Consider the following 26,951-nt stretch of genomic DNA (forward strand, 5'->3'; position numbering starts at 1 on the left):
ACTGTAACACAGACCGCATCCAGCACTGACAGACCTCACTGTAACACAGACCACAGCCGGTATTGACAGACTTCACTGTAACACAGACCGCAGCCAGCAGACAGACCTCACTGTAACACAGACTGCAGCCACAGCCAGCACTGACAGACCTCACTGTAACACAGACCGCAGCCAACACTGACAGACCTCACTGAACACAGACCACAGCCAGCACTGACAGACCTCACTGTAACACAGACTGCAGCCAGCACTGACCAACCTCACTGTAACACAGACCGCATCCAGCACTGACAGACCTCACTGAACACAGACCACAGCCAGCATTGACAGACTTCACTGTAACACAGACGACAGCAAGCACTGACAGACCTCACTGTAACACAGACCACAGCCAGCACTGACAGACCTCACTGTAACACAGACCGTAGCCAGCACTGACCAACCTCACTGTAACACAGACCACAGCCAGCACTGACAGACCTCACTGTAATACAGACCACAGCCGGCATTGACAGACTTCACTGTAACACAGACCGCAGCCAACACTGACAGACCTCACTGAACACAGACCACAGCCACAGCCAGCACTGACAGACCTCACTGTAACACAGACCGCAGCCAACACTGACAGACCTCACTGAACACAGACCACAGCCACAGCCAGCACTGACAGACCTCACTGTAACACAGACCGCAGCCAGCACTGAACAACCTCACTGTAACACAGACCGCATCCAGCACTGACATACCTCACTGTAACACAGACCACAGCCAGCATTGACAGACTTCACTGTAACACAGACCACAGCCAGTACTGAGAGACCTCACTGTAACACAGACCACAGCCAGCATTGACAGACTTCACTGTAACACAGACCGCAGCCAGCACTGACAGATCTCACTGTAACACCGACTGCAGCCAGCACTGACAGACCTCACTGTGACACAGACCACAGCCAGCACTGACCAACCTCACTGTAACACAGACCACAGCCTGCACCGACAGAACTCACTGTAACACAGACCACAGTCAGTACTGACAGACCTCACTGTAACACAAACCACAGCCAACACTTCTCACTGTAACACGACCGCAGCCAGCACTGACAGAACTCACTGTAACACAGACCACAGCCAGCAGCGACCAACCTCACAGTAGCACAGACCACAGCCAGCACTGACAGAACTCACTGTAACACAGACCACAGTCAGCACTGACAAGACCTCACTGTAACACAGACCACAGCCAGCACTGACAGACCTCACTGTAACACATACCAAAGCCACAGCCAGCACTGCCAGACCTCACTGTAACACAGACCGCAGCCAGCACTGACAGACCTCACTGTGACACAGACCACAGCCATAGCCAGCACTGACAAACCTCATCTTAACACAGACCACAGATAGCACTGACAGATCTCACTGTAACACAGACCATATCCAGCACTGACAGACCTCGCTGTAACACAGACCGCAGCCACAGCCAGCACTGACAGACCTCACTGTAACACAGACCGCAGCAACAGCCAGCACTGACAGACCTCACTGTGACACAGACCACAGCCACAGCCAGCACTGACAGACCTCACTGTAACACAGACCACAGCCAGCACTGACAGACCTCACTGTAACACAGACCACATCCACCACTGACAGACCTCGCTGTAACACAGACCGCAGCCACAGCTAGCACTGACAGACCTTACAGTAACACTGACCACAGCCAGCACTGACAGACCTCACTGTGACACAGACCACAGCGAACACTGACAGACCTCATTGTAACACAGACCACAGCCACAGCCAGCACTGACCGACCTCACTGTAACACAGACCACAGCCAGCACTGAGAGACCTCACTGTAACACAGACCACATCCACCACTGGTAGACCTCACTGTAACACAGACCGCAGCCACAGCCAGCACTGACAGCCCTCACTGTAACACAGAGCGCAGCCAACACTGACAGACCTCACTGTAACACAGACCGCAGCCAGCACTGACAGACCTCACGGTAACACAGACCGCATCCAGCACTGACAGACCTCGCTGTAACACAGACCGCAGCAACAGCCAGCACTGACAGACCTCACTGTGACACAGACCACAGCCACAGCCAGCACTGACAGACCTCACTGTAACACAGACCACAGCCAGCACTGACAGACCTCACTGTAACACAGACCACATCCACCACTGACAGACCTCGCTGTAACACAGACCGCAGCCACAGCTAGCACTGACAGACCTTACAGTAACACTGACCACAGCCAGCACTGACAGACCTCACTGTGACACAGACCACAGCGAACACTGACAGACCTCATTGTAACACAGACCACAGCCACAGCCAGCACTGACCGACCTCACTGTAACACAGACCACAGCCAGCACTGAGAGACCTCACTGTAACACAGACCGCAGCCACAGCCAGCACTGACAGACCTCACTGTAACACAGAGCGCAGCCAACACTGACAGACCTCACTGTAACACAGACCGCAGCCAGCACTGACAGACCTCACGGTAACACAGGCCGCAGCCAGCACTGACAGACCTCACTGTAGCAAAGATCGCAGCCAGCACTGACAGACCTCACTGTGACACAGACCACAGTCAGCACTGACAGACCTCACTGGAATACAGACCACAGCTGCACTGACAGACCTCACTGGAATACAGACCACAGCCAGCACTGACAGATCTCACTGGAATACAGAATACAAGCCACACTTCAGAAGAACACAGCCAGCACTGACAGACCTCACTGGAATACAGAATACAAGCCACACTTCAGAAGAACACAGCCAGCACTGACATACCTCAGTAATCTGGACCAGAGCCCGTGCTGTCAAACCTCACTGTAACAGACCGCACTGGCATAGAAGCCTTTCCAGAAACATCTATTTGCAACATAGAACTTACCGCAGGGACAACAAAATCTGAAAAACACAAAAAAAGATAGTTAGTGTTACATTTGTCACACAACGGAAAGCAGGGGGTCAGTCTTTCTGAAATCACCGGACAGTTCTATTCATAATCAGGCACGATTTGTCTCACTGGTAGCCCCGGCTGGCCCGTTACAGGGAGTGAGGCAGACAGTAGTGCTGGGCAGTTGTAGTGAGGGAGGCAGACAGTAGTGCTGGGCATGTAAAGTGAGTTAGGCAAACAGTAGTGTAGGGCAGTTACAGTGACTTAGGCAGACAGGAGTGCCGGACAGTCGAAGTGAGATAGGCAGACAGTAATTGTGGGCAGTTGCAGTGAGTGAGACAGCAGAGCTGGACAGTTACAGTGAGTTAGGCAGACAGAAGGGCTGGGGAGTTGCAGTGAGTTAGGAAGACAGCAGTGCTGAGCAGTTGCAGTGAGTTATGCAGAAAGCAATACTGTGCAGTTGCAGTGAGTTAGGCAGGCATCAGTGCTGGGCAGATACAGTGAGTTAGACAGACAGTGGTGCTGGGCAGTTGTAGTGAGTTAGGCAGACAGCAGAGCTGGGCAGTTGCAGTGGGTTATGCAGACAGCAGTGCTGGGCAGTTGCAGTGAGTTAGGCAGACAGCAGAGCTGGGCAGGTATAGTGAGTTAGGCAGACAGTAGTGCTGGGCAGTTGCAGTGAGTTATGCAGACAGCAGTGCTGGGCAGGTACAGTGAGTTAGGCAGACAGTAGTGCTGAGCAGTTGCAGTGAGTTAAGCTGACAGCAATGCTGGGCAGTAACAGTGAGTTAGGCAGACAGCAGTGCCGGGCAGTTGCAGTGAGTTAGGCAGACAGAAGTGCTGGGCAGTTGCGAGTTAGGCAGACAGCAGTGCTGGGCAGTTGCAGTGAGTTAGGCAGACAGAAGTGCTGGGCAGTTGCGAGTTAGGCAGACAGCAGTGCCGGGCAGTTGCAGTGAGTTAGGCAGACAGAAGTGCTGGGCAGTTGCGAGTTAGGCAGACAGCAGTGCTGGGCAGTTGCAGTGCGTTAGGCAGACAGCAGTGCTGGGCAGTCGCAGTGAGTTAGGCAGACAGCAGAGCTGGGCAGTTACAGTGAGTTAGGCAGACAGCAGTGCTGGGCAGTTACAGTGAGTTAGGCAGACAGCGGTGCTGGGCAGTTCAGGGAGTTATGCAGACAGTAGTGCTGGGCAGTTGTGAGTTATGCAGACATTAGTGCTGGGCAGTTGTAGTGAGTTATGCAGACAGCAATGCTGAGCAGTTGCAGTGAGTTATGCGGACAGCAGTGCTCGGCAGTTACAGTGAGTTAGGCAGACAGCAGTGCTGAGAAGTTGCAGTGAGTTATGCAGACAGCAATGCTGGGCAGTAACAGTGAGTTAGGCAGACAGCAGTGCTGGGCAGTTGCAGTGAGTTAGGCAGACAGCAGTGCTGGGCAGGTGCAGTGAGTTATGCAGACAGTAGTGCTGGGCAGGTGTGTGTTAAGCAGACAGCAGTGCTTGTCAGTTGCAGTGAGTTATGCAGACATTAGTGCTGGGAAGTTGTGGTGAGTTATGCAGACAGCAATGCTGAGTAGTTGCAGTGAATTATGCAGATAGCAGTGCTGGGCAGGTACAGTGAGTTAGGCAGACAGTAGTGCTGAGCAATTGCAGCGAGTTATGCAGACAGCAGTGCTGGGCAGGTACAGTGAGTTAGGCAGACAGTAGTGCTGAGCAGTTGCAGTGAGTTATGCAGACAGCAGTGCTGGGCAGTTACAGTGAGTTAGGCTGACAGCAGTGCTGAGCAGTTGCAGTGAGTTATGCAGACAGCAATGCTGGGCAGTAACAGTGAGTTAGGCAGACAGCAGTGCAGGGCAGTTGCAGTGAGTTAGGCAAACAGCAGTGCTGGGCAGTTGCAGTGAGTTATGCAGACAGCAATGCTGGGCAGTAATAGTGAGTTAGGCAGACAGCAATGCTGGGCAGTAACAGTGAGTTAGGCAGACCGCAGTGCAGGGCAGTTGCAGTGAGTTAGGCAGACAGCAGCGCTGGGCAGTTGCAGTGAGTTATGCAGACAGTAGGGCTGGGCAGTTGTGAGTTAGGCAGACAGCAGTGCTGGGCAGTTGCAGTGAGTTATGCAGACAGCAGTGCTGGGCAGTTCAGGGAGTTATGCAGACAGTAGTGCTGGGCAGTTCAGGGAGTTATGCAGACAGTAGTGCTGGGCAGTTGTGAGTTATGCAGACATTATTGCTGGGCAATTGTAGTGATTTATGCAGACAGTAGTGCTGGGAAGTTGTGAGGTATGCAGGCAGTAGTGCTGGGCAGTTGTGAGTTATGCAGACAGAATTGCTGGGCAGTTGCAGTGAGTTAGGCAGGCAGCCGTGCTGAGCAGTTGCAGTGAGCTATGCAGACAGCAATGCTGGACAGTAACAGTGAGTTAGGCAGACAGCAGTGCTGGGCAGTTGTAGTGAGTTAGGCAGACAGCAGTGCTGGGCTGTTGCATTGAGTTATGCAGACAGTAGTGCCGGGCAGTTGTAAGTTACGCAGACAGCAGTGCTGGGCAGTTGCAGTGAGTTATGCAGACAGTAGTGCTGGGCAGTTGTGAGTTAGGCAGACAGCAGTGCTGGGCAGTTGCAGTGAGTTATGCAGACAGTAGTGCTGGGCAGTTGTGAGTTATGCAGCCATTTGTGCTGGGCAGTTGTAGTGAGTTATGCAGACAGCAATGCTGGGCAGTAACAGTGAGTTAGGCAGACAGCAATGCTGGGCAGTAACAGTGAGTTAGGCAGACAGCAGTGCTGGGCAGTTGCAGTGAGTTATGCAGACAGCAATGCTGGGCAGTAACAGTGAGTTAGGCAGACAGCAGTGCTGGGCAGTTGCAGTGAGTTATGCAGACAGTAGTGCTGGGCAGTTGTGAGTTATGCAGACATTAGTGCTGGGCAGTTGCAGTGAGTTATGCAGACAGTAGTGCTGGGCAGTTGTGAGTTATGCAGACATTAGTGCTGGGCAGTTGTAGTGAGTTATGCAGACAGCAGTGCTGGGCAGTTGCAGTAAGTTAGGTAGAAAGTTGTCTCTTTGCATGATTCGCTTTGGGTGCAACAGAAGTCCTGGGAGCCCCCTCCCCCCTTCTCAGTTTACCGGGTGCAGGGCCCTCCCATACTCTCCAGGGATGGTGGTGGTAGCTAGTTAGTTTGATTTAACTCTTCTCCTCTTTGTGAGGTTCCTTGAAACTCTTGAGTAGCAGTGACCCACCCAGGTTGTGCAAGCTGTCCGCCCCCTGCATGGAATGGGAACCACTCCTGCTCTCCCTCTGGTTGGGGTCTCAGGGTCTGTGGGTCTGTGGGAGGCACAGCGAAGAAGTGCAGTTCAGTGCTATACACATGGACTAATCAATGTGAAAAAAGTAAACAGACCCTAAACATGAAGAAAAACCCGAACGGGTTTGTAGAAACTTCTCAAACATATGGAACATGGAAAATGTGAGATTTACACAAGCCAGGTAGGACAGCTAGAATGGATCAATCAATGAGGATGTATAAAGCGCTGCTACAGGGTATCCAGGCTCTTGAAAGTCACAGAGGCCTTTACAGCCAGGTCTTGGGGACCCTTCTGAATTCTGGAAGTGAGGTGATGGTCCGGAGGTGCATGGGGAGGCTGTTCCAGGTCTTTGCTGCGATGTGGGAGAAGGAGCATCCTCCACTTCTGCTTCGGTAGATGCGGGGAGTATGGGCTGTCCCAGGTCTTTGCTGTGATGCGGGAGAAGGAGCATCCTCCACTTCTGCTTCGGTAGATGCGGGGAGTATGGGCTGTCCCAGGTCTTTGCTGTGATGTGGGAGAAGGAGCATCCTCCACTTCTGCTTCAGTAGATGCAGGGAGTATGGGCTCTTCCACATCTTTGCAGTGATGTGGGATAAGGAGCATCCTCCACTTCTGCTTCGGTAGATGCGGGAAGTATGGTCTGTTCCCGGTCTTTGCTGCGATGTGGGAGAAGGAGCATACTCCACTTCTGCATCGGTAGATGCGGGGATTATGGGCTGTTCAAGGTCTGTGCTGTGATGCGGGAGAAGGAGCATCCTCCACTTCTGCTTCGGTAGATGCAAGGAGTATGGGCTGTTCCAGGTCTTTGCAGCGATGTTGGAGAAGGAGCATCCTCCACTTCTGCTTCGGTAGATTCGGGGAGTATGGGCTGTCCCAGGTCTTTGCTGTGATGTGGGAGAAGGAGCATCCTCCACTTCTGCTTCAGTAGATGCAGGGAGTATGGGCTCTTCCACATCTTTGCTGTGATGTGGGAGAAGGAGCATCCTCCACTTCTGCTTCGGTAGATTCGGGGAGTATGGGCTGTCCCAGGTCTTTGCTGTGATGTGGGAGAAGGAGCATCCTCCACTTCTGCTTCAGTAGATGCAGGGAGTATGGGCTCTTCCACATCTTTGCTGTGATGCGGGAGAAGGAGCATCCTCCACTTCTGCTTCGGTAGATGCAAGGAGTATGGGCTGTTCCCGGTCTTTTCTGCGATGTGGGAGAAGGAGCATCCTCCACTTCTGCATCGGTAGATGTGGGGATTATGGGCTGTTCAAGGTCTGTGCTGTGATGCGGGAGAAGGAGCCTCCTCCACTTCTGCTTCAGTAGATGCGGGGAGTATGGGCTCTTCCACATCTTTGCTGTGATGTGGGAGAAGGAGCATCCTCCACTTCTGCTTCGGTGGATGCGGGGAGTATGGGCTGTTCCAGATCTTTGCTGCGATGTGGGAGAAGGAGCGTCGCCCACTTCTGCTTCGGTGGATGTGGGAGTGTGGGCTGTTCCAGATCTTTGCTGCGATGTGGGAGAAGGAGCGTTGCCCACTTCTGCTTCGGTGGATGTGGGAGTGTGGGCTGTTCCAGGTCTTTGCTGCAATGTGGGAGAAGGAGCGTTGCCCACTTCTGCTTCGGTGGATGCGGGAGTGAGGGCTGTTCCAGGTCTTTGCTGCAATGTGGGAGAAAGAGCATCCATCACTTCTGCTCCGGTAGATGCAGGGGCAGTATACAAACTCAAGTTCTCAAGTGCGGGATTCCGAGCGATGTGAAGGTGCCAGTACTATGGGGGTGCAGTTGGGCATGGTGGTATGCCCTTTGTGGCTGCTTGTCTAGGCGCCCCAGAGATGGTTTCCATGTTCAGAGCCCTTGGAGGAGCCTCATTGGCTGATCTCACAGGGACCCAAGCCAGTTGGGCAAGAAGGCTTCTTGCGAGGACTGATGAAGGACCCTGTGAAGGTTCCATGCTAGAGGCCAGGGTGACCTCTCATGGGCCCAGGCCAGCTGGGGCAGAAGGTTTCTCGCGAGGACTGATGAAGGACCTGATGAAGGTTCCATGCTAGAGGCCAGGGCGACCTCCCATGGGTCCAAGCCAGCTGCTCCAGAAGGCCTCTTGCGAGGACTGATGAAGGACCTGATGAAGGATCCATGCAAGAGGCCTGGGCGACCTCCCATGGGTCCAAGCCAGCTGGTCCAGAAGGCTTCTCGCAAGGACTGATGAAAGACCTGGTGAAGGTTCAATGCTAGAGGCCGGTGCGACCTCCCATGGGTCCAGGTCAGCTGCTCCAGAAGGCCTCTTGTGAGGACTGATGAAGGACTCTGTGAAGGTTCCAAGCTAGAGGCCAGGGCGACCTCCCATGGGCCCAAGCCAGCTGGTCCAGAACGCTTCCCGCAAGGACTGATGAAGGATCTGGTGAAGGTTCAATGCTAGAGGCCGGTGCGACCTCCCATGGGCCCAAGCCAGCTGGGCTAGAAGGCTTCTCGCAAGGACTGATGAAGGATCTGGTGAAGGTTCAATGCTAGAGGCCGGTGCGACCTCCCATGGGCCCAAGCCAGCTGGGCTAGAAGGCTTCTCGCAAGGACTGATGAAGGACCTGGTGAAGGTTCAATGCTAGAGGCCGGTGCGACCTCCCATGGGCCCAAGCCAGCTGGGCCAGAAGGCTTCTCATGAGCACTGATGAAGGACCTGATGAAGGTTCAATGCTAGAGGCCAGGGCGACCTCCCATGGATCCAAGCCAGCTGAGCCAGAAGGCTTCTCGCAAGGACTGATGAAGAACCTGGTGAAGGTTCAATGCTAGAGGCCGGTGCGACCTCCCATGGGCCCAAGCCAGCTGGGCCAGAAGGCTTCTCAAAAGGACTGATGAAGGACTTGGTGAAGGTTCAATGCTAGAGGCCGGTGCGACCTCCCATGGGCTCAAGCCAGCTGGGCCAGAAGGCTTCTCGGGAGCACTGATGAAGGACCTGATGAAGGTTCAATGCTAGAGGCCAGGGCGACCTCCCATGGGCCCAGGCCAGCTGGGCCACAAGGCTTCTCGCAAGTACTGATGAAGGACCTGGTGAAGGTTCAATGCCAGAGGCCAGGGCGACTTCCCATGGGCCCAGGTTGGCTGCTCCAGAAGGCTTCTCACGAGAACTGATGAAGGACCTGGTGAAGGTGCCATGCCAGAGGCCTGGGCGACCTCCCATGGGCCCAAGCCAGCTGGTCCAGAAGCCTTCTCGCGAGGACTGATGAAGGACCTGGTGAAGGTGCCATGCCAGAGGCCTGGGCGACCTCCCATGGGCCCAAGCCAGCTGGTCCAGAAGCCTTCTCGCGAGGACTGATGAAGGACCTGATGAAGGTTCCATGCCAGAGGCCTGGGCGACCTCCAATGGGCCCAGGCCAGCTGGTCCAGAAGCCTTCTCACGAGGACTGATGAAGGACCTGATGAAGGTTCCATGCCAGAGGCCTGGGCGACCTCCCATGGGCCCAGGCTGGCTGGGCCTGTAAGAGGGGCCCCAGGAGAAGTCAAAGTGTGGTGTGCAGGCTGTGGCCTTGCTGCTTCCAATCATGCCCAAGACTCAGAGTTTTGCTGACTTTAAGATTGTCTCTTCAGGGCTCGGTATTTTGAAAAGTGAACCCATTCCCGCTGTCTCTTGCCAGGGGAAGCCTTGGCGGTTCTTGCTGTTCCATGAACCTAATGCCAAACTTCAAAGCTGCTGGGGGGGAGGTCACCTTTCATGGTACATCGATGTATGCTGACATGTATGGTTCCTCGGGACCCACCACTTCTTCAGTCTTGGGGAAGCCTCGCCCCCTGTTGTCTAGCCTTGTTTCCAAAGAGCAGAGGAGCTCTTAAGTTAATGGCTATGCGTTGAGGCAGAACAGCCCCTTCCAGAGCTGTTGGAGTTAATACAGGGGGCACAACTGTCACCCCACAGCGCCTTGAGAGTCAACTCGGGGACCTCTGTGCCCCCACCCGCTTTGGAGACGATATCATTAACCCTCCCTGGAAGCAGATATTGACATCTGGATGATCCAAAGGTCAACACCAATGGTGGAGAGGATGGAGTATCCTTTACCTGTTTATCCTGTGTTATGAAGCCCCCTCTCGGTCCTAGTATAACTTATTGACGTCAATGTTCTTTGATGTCTTGGTTCACTGATTCCTTGTTTGTTTTTCACAAATGTACTCTTTTTGCGCCCTCAGCAATCTTGAGTATTTAGCATAGACGACCAATCATGCTACTTGACAGTGAAGGTGGGCATCAATTCACCAATGCCTCAAGGAGTTGTGCAAGAGACGTCATGCAACTTGTGACCTTTGATGACTTCAGAAGGTTGACCTGGACCCACCTGCATGGCTCCTAGACAGTATTCTGCTCGTGGATGAGTGGTTAGAGATAGCCAAGAGTGAAAATTCAGATGACAGACAGGGCTCGTGGAGTCCTGCTTAGTTCCCGTTCCTGTCCCTGTCTTCATGATGATGGCAGCAGCGGCTCCCTCGGGCTCCCCTAAGGGAGGTCCAAGCTTGTTCCTCCGCTGCTCGGTCTCTTGGTTTATAGGGGTGGGTGAAGAATTCCGCTCTGCTGGTGGAGTTTGTGGAGTTTTGCCCACTCCGCGCTCCGTGTGGATCACGGAGTTCCCAAAAACTCTGCGAAGTGATGTGAGGCGGAGTTTTTTCTCTCAAATGGCTTGCCAACGTTACGTTGGCGAGAACTTGTGAGAAAAAATCTCACACTAGACCTCCTGCCGATATTTCTCAACCCAGTTGGTCACGTCAGGTCGCGACTGCTCGCGTTGAGGAATCCACTTGCGTAGAGGAAGCTGCTGCTCAAGTAGAATGTCTACTCAAAAAGCAGGAAGCAGCAGCGCCCTCTGGCATGAAGCGTAGTGCCGTTCGCTCTTATTTTACAGCACAGGACAAACTCCTGGCACTAAAAATCAATGCGAGCTGCGCGACTTAACAGATGCCGCCGCTGTCGGAACTCCGCAAAGCGTGGCAGAGTTTTTCCAGCATTTTGCAGAGTTCAGCAGAGTACAACTCTGTGAACTCTTTAAACTGTGCACCTCGCCCCCATGGAGAGGGTTTGTGTGCATGTGCGTGCGTGTGTGCATTTGTGTGGGGGGTAGCAATGCTCTGACAGGGGCGGCAGATGTACAGAAAGGAAGGCCATCTGTGCCCATTTGGCAAAGAGCTCTGGTTCTCTGCTCTGAGCTGTAAACAAAAAGAGCCCCCATTCCCCCCCAAGCCCTCTTGTTAATTGCAGCCCGTGACTACTAGCCTGTCTTAAAGTCCATCACCCCCAGCCTCGGCGGCCATCAGCTCCACACAAGGCTGACCTCCCTCTTCATGTATAAGTTTCCAAAGGGACGACAGATTCCCACTCCTGCTGAGTGGTGGTTTACAGAAGATATCTCTGGTCTGAGCTACCTTAGGAGTGCTTCGGCTGTCTGCACATACTGCTGTCAGCTTTAACACGTCACCCTGTGAGCACAGGGATGGGGCTTTAGTGTAACCACTCTTAGTTACTGCTGTGTAAAGAAGTTACAGTTCGCTGGCTGTATCCGACCAATACTAAAGTAACATGTTTTATGTTGGCGCATCTGCACTTCCAGCGTGAAAATGGAAATGCGACCCGCTGAAAGATTTCATACAGGGGTGTTTTATAAATTGTATGCCAAGGTTATTCCAGCTGTGTTTGGATGAACGCCCGAGACGCAACGTGCTGTGACTCTCCACAGACCTGGCCCTCACTATGGAAAACATCAAGTAATAAATAAATGAAATCAAATCTGTCTACTTTGCTGTGATCTCTGAGAAAAAATCACCAAGAAAAAGTGAGCAATGAGTCACACCAGAACGAAAGAGACCGAACGTGTGCCGTTTGACCTTTGTCCAATGCTCTGCGATACGTCATGCATATAAGTGCAGAATGAAATGTTTGCTTGTATAGCACACCATCCAAGCAGAGTGGCTTTTTGGCACTTTCCAGCTGGCGCCAAACACACTGAACTGTTTCTCAGCAGTGGAATGGAACTGTGATTCTAGCAACAAATGCATGAACCTACCGAGCTATCAGCCTGACATATTCTACATTACAGAATGTGCAGGTTAGTTAAGTGCCCAGCTGCGAAGGGGCTGCAGGTGCCTCGGGGTGGGGAAGGCCGCAGGGAGTCTAACGTCCTGTGAGGACTAGATAAGCGCCATGGAGGGCAAGTAAAGGTTGTTAAAAGCACTCTCAGGGGGGAACATCCATTACAACGCAGTCATTACAACAACCTACCTTTACAACACAACTGTTACAAGACAACTGCCTTTACATCGCATGTCATTACAATGCATGTTACTACAACGCATGCCATTGCAACGCATGCCATTATAACGCATTATAAGGAAAGTAATTGAGATTTTTTTAGCATTAGGGTGTGTATGGGTTTTGGGGTACATGGGAATAGTAATTTTTACCCCTACACTATCCAACACTTTCCCTACTGTTGCACTCACTGGAGTGGGACTAGTAATTGTTACCCCTACACTATCCAGCACTTAGTAATTTTTACCCCTACACTATCCAACACTTACCCTACTGTTACACTCACTGGAGTGGGAAAAGTACTTTTTACCCCTACACTATTCAACATTTACCCTACTGTTGCCCTAAAAGTATTACGCGTTGTAATGGTATGCGTTGTAATGGTATGCATTGTAATAGAATGCGTTGTAATGGTAGTTTTACAGAATGCTTTTTAATGGCATGCGTTGGAAAATCATGCACTTTATTGGTAGTTGCGATGTAAAGACTGCGTTGTAAAAGCATGCATTGTAATTGCATGCGTTGTAACGTCATATATTCCTCTCAGGGTGACAGGTGCTCAGACGGGGCTCCCTTAGATCTCGTAGTGAGGTCTGAGTGATACAGAGATCCTTTGAGGGTTTCTGAGGGTCAGCAGTGGGGCTGAGGTACACTTCATGGCTGAGTATTGGGTTCAGGCTGGCTGGAGGGGGTTTAAAAAGGTTATATGAGAGCTGACTGAGGGACTTAGCACAGCTGAGGGTCTGTGAGGGATGTCTAAGAGAGTTGAGGGCCATCTAAGAATATCCAGGGGTAGAGTATGGGTCTCCTGAGCTTCTGAGGGCGAGTTGAGCTTGTATTTGTGCTGCCCAAGCTCTGCCTGCTTTGTGTGCAGGAAAAGCCTGCAGTGATACTACTGTAGAGTGCCTGCTCTCAGCTAGAGGGAAAGCTCTAACTGTTGCTGTTCTCACTACACTGGTGTTTTGTGTGCAAAAGAAGCTTGCAGTGCAGTTGGCTGTGCTTGACTGGTGTTTTGTGTTCAAGGAAAGCTTGAGTTGCTCGTGACTGTGCTCTCCTTGTTCAGTGTGTGAGACAGAAGCTTGCACTGCTCTTGACTGTGGTGTCCCAATTCAGTGTGTGTGAGAGAAGCTTGCGCTGCTATTGACTGTGTTGTCCTTGTTAAGTGTGTGAGAGAGAAGCTGTCACTGCTGTTGAATAGGCTGGACTGATGTTTTTTTTTAACAACAGATTTTATTGAATTTTCAGTGTACCAGATGGGCGGAGCCCAACAAGAAAAGTACAAAGGAAGTGCATAAAATGATGTCTCTGGGTACAGTGTGCAACCCCTCCCCCCCAATAGTCTGCAGAACATCAGACTGGGTGGACCGATGTTTTGAGTTTAAGGGAAGCTTGAATAACTGTTGCCTGTGCTGTCCCAGTTCATTGTGAGAGAGAAGCTTGCACTGCTGTTGACTGTGCTGTCCCAGTTCAGTGTGTGAGAGAAGCATGCACTGCTATTTTTTGTGCTGTCCGTGTTCAGTGTGTGTGAGAGAAGCTTGCACTGCTGTTGACTGTACTGGGCTGGTGTTTTGTGCTTGAATAACTATTGACTGTGCTGTCCCTGTTCACTGTGAGAGAGAAGCCTGCATTACTGTTGACTGTGCTGCCCATGTTCATTGTGTGTGAGTGAAGCTTGCACTGCTGTTGACAGTGCTGTTCCCATTCAGTATGTGTGAGAGACACTTTCCCTGCTGTTGACTGCGCTGCCCCTGTTCAGTGTGTAAGAGAAACCTAAACTGCTGTTGACTGTGCTGTCCCTGTTCAGTGTGAGAGAGAAACTTGCACTCCTGTAACTGTACTGTCCGTGTTCAGTGTTTGTGAGAGAAGCATGCACTGCAGTTGACTGTGCTCTCTCTGTTCAGTGTGTGAGAGAGAAGTTTGCACTGCTGTTAACTTTGCTGTCCCTGTTTAGTGTGTGTGAGGCAAACTTGCACTGATGTTGACTGTGCTGCCCCTGTTCAGTGTGTGAGAGAAGCTTGCACTGCTGTCCTTGTTCAGTGTGTTATAGAAGCTTGCCCTGCTGTTGACTGTGTCTTTCCTGTACAGTGTGTGAGAGAACTCTGCACTGCTATTCATTATGCTGTCCCTGTTCAGTGTGTGAGAGAAGCTTGCACTGCTGTTGACTATGCTGTTACTGTTCAGTGTGTGAGAGAAGCTTGCACTGATGTTGGCTGTGCTGTCCCTTTTCAGTGTGTGTGAGAGAAGCATGCACTGCTGTTCACTGTGCTTTCCCTGTTCAGTGTGTGAGAGGAGCTCGCATGCTGTTCACTGTGCTGTTCCTGTTCAGTGTGTGAGAGAGAAGGTTGCACTGCTGTTGACTATACTGTTCCTATTCAATGTTAGAGAGAAGCCTCCATTACTGTTGACACTGTGCTGTCCCTGTTCAGTGTGAGAGAGATGCTTGCACTTCTTTTGACTCTGCTGTCCCTGTTCAGTGTGTGTCTTAGAGAAGCTTGCAGTGCTGTTGAATGTGCTGTTCCTGAACTGTGAGTTAGAGAAGCTTGCACTGCTGTTGATCGTGATGTCCCTGTTCTGTGTGTTAGAGAAGCTTGCATGGCTGTTGACTCTGCTGTCCCTGTTTAGTGTGTGAGAAAGAAGTTTGCACTGCTGTTGACTGTGTTGTCCCTGTTCATTGTGTGTGAGAGAGAAGCTTGCATTGCTGTTGACTGTGCTGTCCCTGTTCATTGTGTGTGTGTGTGAGAGAAGCTTGCACTGCTGTTGAATGTACTGTACCTGTTATGTGTGTTAGAGAAGCTTGCACTGCTCTTGACTCTGCTGTCCATCTTCATTGTGTGTGTAAGCAAAGCTAACACTGCTCTTGACTCTGTGGCCACTCTTCAGTACGTGAGGGAAACTTGCACTGCAGTTGACTATGCTGTCCTTGTCCAGAGTGTTAGAGAAGTCTCGCACTGCTGTTGACTGTGCTATCCCTGTTTAGTGTGTGTGAGAGAAGCTTGCAATGCTCCCTGTTCTGTGTGTGTGAAATAAGCTCGCACTGCTGTTGAGTGTGCTGTTCCTGTTCAGGTTGTGAGAGGAGTTTGCACTGCTGTTGACTGTGCTTTCCCTGTTCAGTGTAGTGAGAGAAGCTTGCACTGCTGTTGACTGTGCTGTCCCTTTTAAGGATGTGAGAGGAGCGTGCACTGCTCCCTGTTCAGTGTGTGTGAGAGAAGCGTACACTGCTGTTGAGTGTGCTGTTCCTGTTCAGGGTGTGAGAGAGAAGCTTGCACTGCTGTTGAATGTGCTGTCCCTGTTCAATGTGTGTCAGAGAAGCTTGTATTGGTGTTGACTCTGCTGTCCCTGTTCAGTGTGTGTGAGAGAAGCGTGCACTGCTGTTGAATGTGCAGTCCCTGTTCAATGTGTGTCAGAGAAGCTTGTATTGGTGTTGACTGTCCTATCCCTGTTCAGTGTGTGAGAGAGAAGCTTGCACTGCTCCCTGTTCAGTGTGTGTGAGAGAAGCTTGAACTGCTGTTGAGTGTGCTGTTCCTGCTCAGGGCGTGAGAGGAGCTTGCACTGCTGTTGACTGTGCTGTCCCTGTTCATTGTGTGTGTGAGAGAGAGAAGCTTGCAATGCTATTGACTGTGCTGTCCCTGTTCAGTGTGTGAGAGAGAAGCTTGCACTGCTCCCTGTTCAGTGTGTGAGAGAGAAGCTTGCACTGCTCCCTGTTCAGTGTGTGTGAGAGAAGCTTGAACTGCTGTTGAGTGTGCTGTTCCTGCTCAGGGCGTGAGAGGAGCTTGCACTGCTGTTGACTGTGCTGTCCCTGTTCCTTGTGTGTGTGTGAGAGAGAAGCTTGCACTGCTGTTGACTGTGCTGTCCCTGTTCATTGTGTGTGTGAGAGAGAGAAGCTTGCACTGCTGTTGACTGTGCTGTCCTTGTTCAGAGTGTTAGAAAAGCCTGCACTGCAGTTGACTGTGCCGTCATTGTTTAGTGTGTTTTAGAGAAGCCTATATTGCTGTTGACTGTGCTGCCCCAGTTCAGTGCGTGAGAGAGAAGCTTGCACTGCTCCCTGTTCAGTGTATGAGAGAGAAGCTTACACTGCTGTTGAGTGTGCTCTCCCTGTTCAGTGTGTGTGAGAGAAGCTTACACTGCTGTTGAGTGTGCTGTTCCTGTTCAGGGTGTGAGAGAGAAGCTTGCACTGCTATTGACTGTGCTGTCCCTGTTCAGTGTGCGAGAGATAAGCTTGCACTGCTCCCTGTTCAGTGTGTGAGAGAGAAGCTTGCACTGCTCCCTGTTCAGTGTGTGAGAGAGAATCTTGCACTGCTATTGACTATGCTGTCCCTGTTCAGTGTGTGAGAGAGAAGCTTGAACTGCTGTTGACTGTGCAGTCCCTGTTCAGTGTGTGAGAGAGAAGCTTACACTGCTGTGGAGTGTGCTGTTCCTGCTCAGGGCGTGAGAGGAGCTTGCACTACTATTGACTGTGCTGTCCCAGTTCATTGTGTGAGAGAGAAGCGTGTACTGCTATTGACTGTGCTGCTCCTGTTCAGTGTGTGAGAGAGAAGCTTTCACTGCTCCCTGTTCAGTGTGTGAGAGAGAAGCTTACACTGCTGTTGAGTGTGCTGTCCCTGTTCAGTGTGTGTGAGAGAAGCTTACACTGCTGTTGAGTGTGCTGTTCCTGTTCAGGATGTGAGAGAGAAGCTTGCACTGCTATTTACTGTGCTGTCCTTGTTCAGTATGTGAGAGAGAAGCTTGCACTGCTCCCTGCTCAGTGTGTGAGAGAGAAGCTTGCACTGCTCCCTGTTCAGTGTGTGAGAGAGAAGCTTGCACTGCTATTGACTGTGCTGTCCCTGCTCAGGGCGTGAGAGGAGCTTGCACTGCTATTGACTGTGCTGTCCCTGTTCAGTGTGTGAGAGAGAAGCGTGCACTGCTATTGACTGTGCTGTCCCTGTCCAGTGTGTGAGAGAGAAGCTTGCACTGCTGTTGACTGTGCTGTCCCTGTTCAGTGTGTGAGAGAGAAGCTTACACTGCTATTCATTATGCTGTCCCTGTTCAGTGTGTGGGAGAAGCTTGCACTGCTGTTGACTATGCTGTTACTGTTCAGTGTGTGAGAGAAGCTTGCACTGATGTTGGCTGTGCTGTCCCTTTTCAGTGTGTGTGAGAGAAGCATGCACTGCTGTTCACTGTGCTTTCCCTGTTCAGTGTGTGAGAGGAGCTCGCATGCTGTTCACTGTGCTGTTCCTGTTCAGTGTGTGAGAGAGAAGGTTGCACTGCTGTTGACTATACTGTTCCTATTCAATGTTAGAGAGTAGCCTCCATTACTGTTGACACTGTGCTGTCCCTGTTCAGTGTGAGAGAGATGCTTGCACTTCTTTTGACTCTGCTGTCCCTGTTCATTGTGTGTCTTAGAGAAGCTTGCAGTGCTGTTGAATGTGCTGTTCCTGAACTGTGAGTTAGAGAAGCTTGCACTGCTGTTGATCGTGATGTCCCTGTTCTGTGTGTTAGAGAAGCTTGCATGGCTGTTGACTCTGCTTTCCCTGTTTAGTGTGTGAGAAAGAAGTTTGCACTGATGTTGACTGTGTTGTCCCTGTTCATTGTGTGTGAGAGAGAAGCTTGCATTGCTGTTGACTGTGCTGTCCCTGTTCATTGTGTGTGTGTGTGTGTGTGAGAAGCTTGCACTGCTGTTGAATGTACTGTACCTGTTATGTGTGTTAGAGAAGCTTGCACTGCTCTTGACTCTGCTGTCCCTCTTCATTGTGTGTGTAAGCAAAGCTAACACTGCTCTTGACTCTGTGGCCACTCTTCAGTACGTGAGGGAAACTTGCACTGCAGTTGACTATGCTGTCCTTGTCCAGAGTGTTAGAGAAGTCTCGCACTGCTGTTGACTGTGCTATCCCTGTTTAGTGTGTGTGAGAGAAGCTTGCAATGCTCCCTGTTCTGTGTGTGTGAAATAAGCTCGCACTGCTGTTGAGTGTGCTGTTCCTGTTCAGGTTGTGAGAGGAGTTTGCACTGCTGTTGACTGTGCTTTCCCTGTTCAGTGTAGTGAGAGAAGCTTGCACTGCTGTTGACTGTGCTGTCCCTTTTAAGGATGTGAGAGGAGCGTGCACTGCTCCCTGTTCAGTGTGTGTGAGAGAAGCGTACACTGCTGTTGAGTGTGCTGTTCCTGTTCAGGGTGTGAGAGAGAAGCTTGCACTGCTGTTGAATGTGCTGTCCTTGTTCAATGTGTGTCAGAGAAACTTGTATTGGTGTTGACTCTGCTGTCCCTGTTCAGTGTGTGTGAGAGAAGCGTGCACTGCTGTTGAATGTGCAGTCCCTGTTCAATGTGTGTCAGAGAAGCTTGTATTGGTGTTGACTGTCCTATCCCTGTTCAGTGTGTGAGAGAGAAGCGTGCACTGCTCCCTGTTCAGTGTGTGTGAGAGAAGCTTGAACTGCTGTTGAGTGTGCTGTTCCTGCTCAGGGCGTGAGAGGAGCTTGCACTGCTGTTGACTGTGCTGTCCCTGTTCATTGTGTGTGTGAGAGAGAGAAGCTTGCACTGCTGTTGACTGTGCTGTCCTTGTTCAGAGTGTTAGAAAAGCCTGCACTGCAGTTGACTGTGCCGTCATTGTTTAGTGTGTTTTAGAGAAGCCTATATTGCTGTAGACTGTGCTGCCCCAGTTCAGTGCGTGAGAGAGAAGCTTGCACTGCTCCCTGTTCAGTGTATGAGAGAGAAGCTTACACTGCTGTTGAGTGTGCTCTCCCTGTTCAGTGTGTGTGAGAGAAGCTTACACTGCTGTTGAGTGTGCTGTTCCTGTTCAGGGTGTGAGAGAGAAGCTTACACTGCTATTGACTGTGCTGTCCCTGTTCAGTGTGCGAGAGATAAGCTTGCACTGCTCCCTGTTCAGTGTGTGAGAGAGAAGCTTGCACTGCTCCCTGTTCAGTGTGTGAGAGAGAATCTTGCACTGCTATTGACTATGCTGTCCCTGTTCAGTGTGTGAGAGAGAAGCTTGAACTGCTGTTGACTGTGCAGTCCCTGTTCAGTGTGTGAGAGAGAAGCTTACACTGCTGTGGAGTGTGCTGTTCCTGCTCAGGGCGTGAGAGGAGCTTGCACTACTATTGACTGTGCTGTCCCAGTTCAGTGTGTGAGAGAGAAGCGTGCACTGCTATTGACTGTGCTGCTCCTGTTCAGTGTGTGAGAGAGAAGCTTTCACTGCTCCCTGTTCAGTGTGTGAGAGAGAAGCTTACACTGCTGTTGAGTGTGCTGTCCCTGTTCAGTGTGTGTGAGAGAAGCTTACACTGCTGTTGAGTGTGCTGTTCCTGTTCAGGATGTGAGAGAGAAGCTTGCACTGCTATTTACTGTGCTGTCCTTGTTCAGTATGTGAGAGAGAAGCTTGCACTGCTCCCTGCTCAGTGTGTGAGAGAGAAGCTTGCACTGCTCCCTGTTCAGTGTATGAGAGAGAAGCTTGCACTACTATTGACTGTGCTGTCCCTGCTCAGGGCGTGAGAGGAGCTTGCACTGCTATTGACTGTGCTGTCCCTGTTCAGTGTGTGAGAGAGAAGCGTGCACTGCTATTGACTGTGCTGTCCCCGTCCAGTGTGTGAGAGAGAAGCTTGCACTGCTGTTGACTGTGCTGTCCCTGTTCAGTGGGTGAGAGAGAAGCTTACACTGCTATTGACTGTGCTGTCCCTGTTCATTGTGTGAGAGAGAAGCTTGCACTGCTCCCTGTTCAGTGTGTGAGAGAGAAGCTTGCACTGCTCCCTGTTCCGTGTGTGTGAGAGAAGCGTGCAGTGCTATTGACTGTGGTGTCCCTGTTCAGGGTGTGAGAGAGAAGCTTGCACTGCTCCCTGTTCAGTGTGTGAAAGAGAAGCTTGCACTGCTATTGACTGTGCTGTCCCTGTTCTTCTTTAAAGTGAAGCATGGACGGATAAAGTGCTCTTTGGCTACGGTTTATCATTCCCATCTTACACGTCTTTAACCCAATGGCGATCACACAGAAGGTGCTAGCCGATCATTGAGCTTTCTTTCTGCACAGACTTGAGGCGTCCACCAAGCTTTCCAGCATCTCTTGGCTTCACCCAGCTGTAGTGTAACTCCTCGTGCTCCCTGCCCAGCTGCAGCTCACTGTAGTGCCTGCCCACTATGGGGTCCTTCAGTGATGGTCAAAGATGCCATCTGGCACCGACCTGCAGATCCCACAAACGCAGAACATGGGCATGCCCGTATGTGGTGGGCACGCGAGGACTGCAGGTGTGCGATGAATAGCCACTCTCCTCACCATAACCCCTAGTAATGATGCCCCCATCTGCCCCTCCCAGGCCAGGAGCTTGAGTAACTCTGAAATAAAGACGCTCTCTTTGAGGGAGAGGTCCACGGCCAGTCCTTTCTGACTTCAACAAGTGGGCCTTGAAGGAGAGGAGCCCAGCCCAGGCTTGGAGCAGAGATAATGGTTCCTGGTCATTATATTTACAACAGACATGGCCACAGCTCTCTGGATAGTGGGGTGTAGGGTCCACGGACCACTTCTCTTAGCCCCACTCATCACTCGTCTACTCTTCATCGGAAAGACCATTGAAGATGCAACCTACGAGGAACTTCAAGGTTCCATCAGTGAAAACCATCTCTGGCATGACCACTGGCTTCAGAGCACGAGACAGCTTCCTTGCACATCGTAGGTTACGCCCTCCTGACCACAGACGAGGGTGACCCCTGCTACCTGACATTGCTGAACCTCTCAGCTGCCTTTGATACTGTTGACCATCCAAACCCCCTATCCACACCCCAGTCTCCAATGGGATTCACTAGTGATGTCCGTCACATGTTCTCATGCTACCCATGCAACAGACTCCAGTTTATACCCATGGGCAGTTCAATGCCCCCAAAACATTCCCTGACCCCTGCAGAGTCCTCCAAGTTTCCATCTTGAGCCCGGCATCTTCACCCTGTAATCCAGTGAGGCTCCACTCACCGAACATTGCATCAAAATTCACAACTCTGCTTGAAAGACTCTGCCACTCCATGCATCTGGGGCTTATTTATGAGAGACTTTCGCCGGCGGAGAATCATTAACGCTCCGGCAGCGCAAACCTCTCAGCCACACCTTTGAGGCCACGCAGAGACACTTTGCGTGGCTTTGAATGGCCTCATAGATATGGAGTAAGACAAGGCAGTGCAAAGTGCTACGTTCCCTTACTCTGCACCCGGGAGGCGTTCCATGGGCGTTGCAGTGGGTGTTCACACGCAACACCCATGGATTTTGAAGCTTGCCTAGATTTACAAGAACGTGTAAACCTGGGAAAGTGCCAAATCCTTATGCCTTTCGAGGTGAGGCGTAACAAGGAGAAATATTGTAATCTCTCCTCTTTGTTTCCTCTTTTCACGTGTGCTGCATTGTGCAGACACATTGAAAGAGGAGAATTCCTCTCTGGATTGCTTTTGGGCAGTAAGGTTCCCCTTCCTGCACAAACACAATACTGCCTGCAATTGACTGGAGGCACTCTTGCACCAAGGTGGAAGGGCGCTTGCATTAGCGCTAGGCTGCTGAAATGGTGCCAGCGCAGGAAGAAAGGACAGGAAAGCACCGTGTGACCTAAACATGGTGCATTCCTGCCCTTTCACTTTAGCGTGGGCAGCGCTGCTCAGAGCCCTTGCTGTGCTGCCCTACACCAAAGTGCCATACATGAGGCCCGGAGTGCCTCAAACACTGTCTGCACCTCATCCAGACCTAGATGTCCAGGACTTGCACGAAGCTCAACCCAACCAAGACAGAGTTCCTGTTACTTGCGGAGAACAACAACCAAACAACAAACAACATCCAGTCAAAACCTGGGTCAATGGCACAAGCATGGACGCTTTGAACCCCAACTCTCATCCAGTGCCTGTGACTTGGATTCAGCCGTGGCTCGAACCTCGTCTTCAAGGACATAATGCCAAGAAAACAACAAGCATTGGCATAGCCAATAGGTCTCGCCTTTGGGACCTTATAAGTGTTTAGCCATGCAACAGTTGCATAACTAAATACTTATAAGGTCCCAAAAGCGAGACCTATTGGCTATGCCAAGCGTCCGTGCGGCCGCAAGAGTGAAGGTGATTGATTCAAACATTAAAGCAGCGAAAGTGAAAGTAATCGCGATGCGCGCACCCGCGCACATGCTCTGTAGCTCTAGGCTGGCCTGGTAGCACTTTTTGGAGCCCTCTCAAAAAGTCTCGCCAGACCAGCGCATGCGCTGGGTCAGGCGAGACCTAAAAATGGCCAGGCAAGTACCTGCTCTCTCTTCCAGAAAACGTGAAGCCATTCCTCAAAGGATTGTGGCTTAGTGGATTAATGCGTGCACTGTACAATCCTGCGTTCGACCTCATGGTCACAGGTTCCAATCCCTATGGGTTCACTCAGCCATTCATCCTTCTGAGTTGAATACAATGACTGCCATGGAGTTAGGTAACACTGTTATTCAGCACCAAGATGCCCTTGCGTGAACGTGCACCTTACAAATTTATGTTGTGGAAGTGACTTCAGAACTGCTGCTTAAGCCCTCACACTCTCGCATCTGATTGGTGGAAAATGCCCTGCTCCGTGGCACCCCAGACTCCTAACTACCCTCCTTACAGACATCCTACCCCCAGCACATCTCTCCATGGCCTGAGGACATATGAGCATGTCTCTCCTCCCAGTGGAATGCCATTCGTGAGTCACGTGATCACCTCGTGTGCTCCTGGCAGTCTATACCTGTTCATCACTCAGTGCTGGGTGCGCACTTTAGGTGTCTGACACCCTGTGCAGATGTGAGAGGAGCCTGGAACACAAAAAAGCGTACTCACCTACAAGGGTTTCTGTTTCACTCCCATCTGGGTCCCTGAACCCCAGGGGTTCAGGGGGCTTCCTGCCATTTAAGCACTCTTGGGTACCTAACGAGCTGGGACCTCATCGCTGCCAAACGACAGCACCTGGTGAGGACAGGAGCAGCCCCGGGCATCAGCTGGCAGCACAACCACCCTAGCCCCTCAGAGGATACTGAGAGCCCCCCCACCTGGCCCTCTGCTGGGGAACAGATGGAGGGCAGTGCGGTTCATTAATCCTGCAGGCGCACGCGGAGCTGTGGCGCATCCATGCTTTAGCCCAGCTTCCCCAGCCCACATAATGACACAGCAGGGTACAGGACCCTCGCCCACATACACTGGTCCAAGAAAAGGTACTACCATGCCCAAGGCCCTTGAGCACATACCCTGTGCCAAGAAGCATTGCCACAGTACACAAGACCATTGCCTACTTCACCTAGTCCATGCACTGATACCATGGTGCACAAGAGCCCTTCCTGCATTCCCTGGTGCATGCAGTGCTATCGCAGTGCACAAGAACCCTTCTTGCATACTCTGGCCATGCAGTGGCACCGCAGTGCACAAGACCTCTTCTGCATACCCTGGCCCATGCAGTGGTACCTTGGTGCACAAGACCCTTTCCTGCATTCCCTGGTCCATGCAATGGTACTGCGGTGCTCAAGAGCCTTGCTGCATACCCTGGTCTATGCAGTGGTGCCATGGTGCACAAGACCCTTTCCTGCATTCCCTGGTCCATGCAATGGTACTGCGGTGCTCAAGAGCCTTGCTGCATACCCTGGTCTATGCAGTGGTGCCATGGTGCACAAGACCCCCCCTGCATTCCCTGGCCCATGCAGCGGTGCCGCGGTGCACAAGAGCCTTGCAGCATACCCTGGTCTATGCAGTGGTGCCGCGGTGCACAAAACCCTTCCTGCACTCCCTGGTGCATGCAGTGGTACCGCGGTGCACAAGAACCCTTCCTGCATACTCTGGCCATGCAGTGGCACCGCAGTGCACAAGATCTCCTCTGCATACCCTGGCCCATGCAGTGGTACCATGGTGCACAAGACCCTTTCCTGCATTCCCTGGTCCATGCAATGGTACTGCGGTGCTCAAGAGCCTTGCTGCATACCCTGGTCTATGCAGTGGTGCCATGGTGCACAAGACCCCTCCTGCATTCCCTGGCCCATGCAGTGGTACTGCGGTGCACAAGAACCTTTCCTGCTTACCCTGGTACATGCAGTGGTGCCGCGGTGCACAAGAGCCTTGCAGCATACCTGTTGGACTTGGCCCTTCTGGCAGGTTCACCCCTGGACTTTTTGGATTTTTATTGGTGACTTGGTATGGTGATTGTTTGGTCTCTGCGCACTTTCCCTGTGTCCCAGGGTAAAGTGCGTGCGTGCTCTGAGTGCATGTGGTGAGATAGGCCTGCCCTCCCATAGGAATGCATGGGGGATGTATGTGTCCCTAGTAGTTCCTGATGCGTGGGGTGTGCAGGCCCGAGTTTGGTATGTGCGGACTCGTGGGAGTGAATGCTGCGCGATGATGTGTGCGGCGTGCATGTACCTAGTGTGGAAGTGCCACTTCTAGAAGTGGGCACTTCTGTGTGCAGTGTGTCTGTCGCGTGATTGGCTGGTCGTGTCATGTGACGGGCTAGGGATTCCCCAGTGTCAGGATGAGTCACCCAGTGGTGAATGGGGAGATCAGCAGCTAGATGGGTGGGAGGAGTCCACCTGGGTCCTGAATAGGACAGGGTTTTCCAAACACAATGCTGGCCCCGCCCCCTGTGGTGCGACTGACGACCCTAGCCCTGCCAGTCAATAGCGTGAGGGGCTGAGCACATCAAGGGTGCTCCCCAACCAGCTGCGACTGGTTTTCCCCCTCACCCTGAACCCAGAACAAAGGGTTTGCCTGTATAAAAATGGGGCTGTGTCCCCACAGAAACTGTTCTTTGCCAGGATTCTGCCTGAGGGGGGCTGCTGCTGCTGCTGGACCAGAGGACCGCCACCTGGACTACCTCCCTGCCTGGAGGCCCAGTGAGCTGGCTCTGGGTCCAGCCTTGCCCCCCACCCCTGCCCTGCTGCATGCAGGGGAAAACTCTGCTGGACTTTGCTACTGGCACCCTTAACGCGCTGGGAGCGCTTTATTTGGATCTCTAAGCGCCTGGAAGCGCTGAACTGGCCTTGAGCGCTGGGAGCGCCCTCCCTTGCTTTCCTTAGCGCTTGGAGCGCGCTATTTCGAAAAGCCGGTGCCCACCCGGCGTGTGCCCCGTTCTCTGCAAATCCTAAAGTCCCCTGGCAGGTGCCCACCCTGCCAGGGACATTGCCGCAATATCGAGTGCCCACCTCGATTTATTGGATTATAATAGCGCCGGTGCACACCCGGCATTTGCCCCGTGAATCGCCCTCCGGCGCCCGACCAGGAAGTCAGGCGGGCCGGGGGCGGGCCTCCGGGACAACCGGAAAAGGAAGTAGGAGGGCGGGAGCCTACCCCGCCTCCCTCCGAAAGTCCGTGCTGGTCTATGCCCTCAAGACCCAGGCGGGAGCCTACCCCGCGCTGGGCCGGTCCGGAGCGAAGACGTGACCCCCGCGACCCAGGCTGGGCCGAACGCCGGAGAAGAAGGAAGGCCCCGAGGAGGATCCTCCCCACGCTCCCCTGAAGGAAGAAGGGACCGGGTGAAGAGGAATCCTTCCCCCAGAGGCCCGGTAAGTCCTGGCTCCAAGGGGAGGGGGGGCAGCGAGAGAGAGGCACCAGTGCCGGTGCCGACTTCCTGGGCGGCCCCGTCTAGCAGCGGGCCGCCCCAACGTCCGGGCACAGTGTGTTACGAGCCTGCGAGGCTCGCGAGTCCCTGAGAGGGACTCCAACGAAGGGGGCAGAGAGGTTAAAGAGCCTAGAGGGCTCCAACGTCCCCCAGATCGTTTGTTTGGGGCCTATTGTTTTCAGAGCCCACGAGGCTCCACCGAAGTCCGGGGGCATCTCCTTGGGGACCACGAGCCCCGTGAGGCTCCAACGAAGGAGCGCATTATTGATCAGAGCCTGTGAGGCTCAGGGGGCCACAAGTGTTTTCTTAGAGCTCAGAGGGGCCCCACGTGACTGTGATCCGTGTTCAGAGGGCACAGTGGTGCCCACGTTCCTTTTCCCAGCTGCCCAGCACTTAGTGGGCAGCTGCAACGTTTAGGTTGTGACCTCTGCGTTTGGTTGTGCGCTTGGCTGGCGCAGCTGGCGCAGCCGTGCCCTAACTTCTCTGGACATAGGGCGTCCTTACCCCTCCACGGCCAGCTGGCCCAGGGACTGCCACAAATGGTGGCTAATGTGAGTTTTTTTGCGCCATTGTACCTGTTCTGCACCTCTGAATGTGTTTTTGCGTCATGTGCTTTGCTTTACACCTCTGAATGTTATGCATCATGTGTTTATGTGCTTAGACCCCTACAGGTATTGTGATACTTAGGTGGTTGTTTTCTCCCTAACACAGGTGGTGCTAGTGAGGTCCTGATTCCCTGCGCAATATTTTTCTAAATGTGATTTATGCCCCTGTGATAGATGCAGGATAGGTTTTATACCTGATGCTAGTGTGATGACGCTGAGGTCATTATTGCGCCAGTAGAGACTGGTTATGTTCTACATGTACACTTGGTAATTTGTGTTATGTTCTAAGAGTGCTAATTCCTGACAGTGGTCCATGTGGCCCTGTCCCCTGTATATATAATCCCTTGTAA

The 26,951-nt window shown here is 52.3% G+C and overlaps 1 protein-coding gene across 2 annotated transcripts in view; it reads right to left on the minus strand.

The window, feature by feature from the left end:
* The window catches only part of LHFPL4 (LHFPL tetraspan subfamily member 4), a 322,093-nt gene that overhangs the window by 18,478 nt on the left and 276,664 nt on the right, over positions 1 to 26,951 (minus strand). The window contains exon 3 of one of the 2 annotated variants that reach the window (XM_085624261.1): positions 2,929 to 2,945. The exons of the other annotated variant lie outside the window; for it this stretch is intronic. Coding sequence (XP_085480387.1) covers positions 2,929 to 2,945 — 17 coding nt within the window. The remainder of the gene's footprint in view (positions 1 to 2,928; positions 2,946 to 26,951) is intronic. 2 annotated transcript variants of the gene reach the window in all.

This window comes from Triturus cristatus, chromosome 9 (assembly GCF_964204655.1).
Source record: "Triturus cristatus chromosome 9, aTriCri1.1, whole genome shotgun sequence".
Lineage (NCBI taxonomy): Eukaryota > Metazoa > Chordata > Amphibia > Caudata > Salamandridae > Triturus > Triturus cristatus.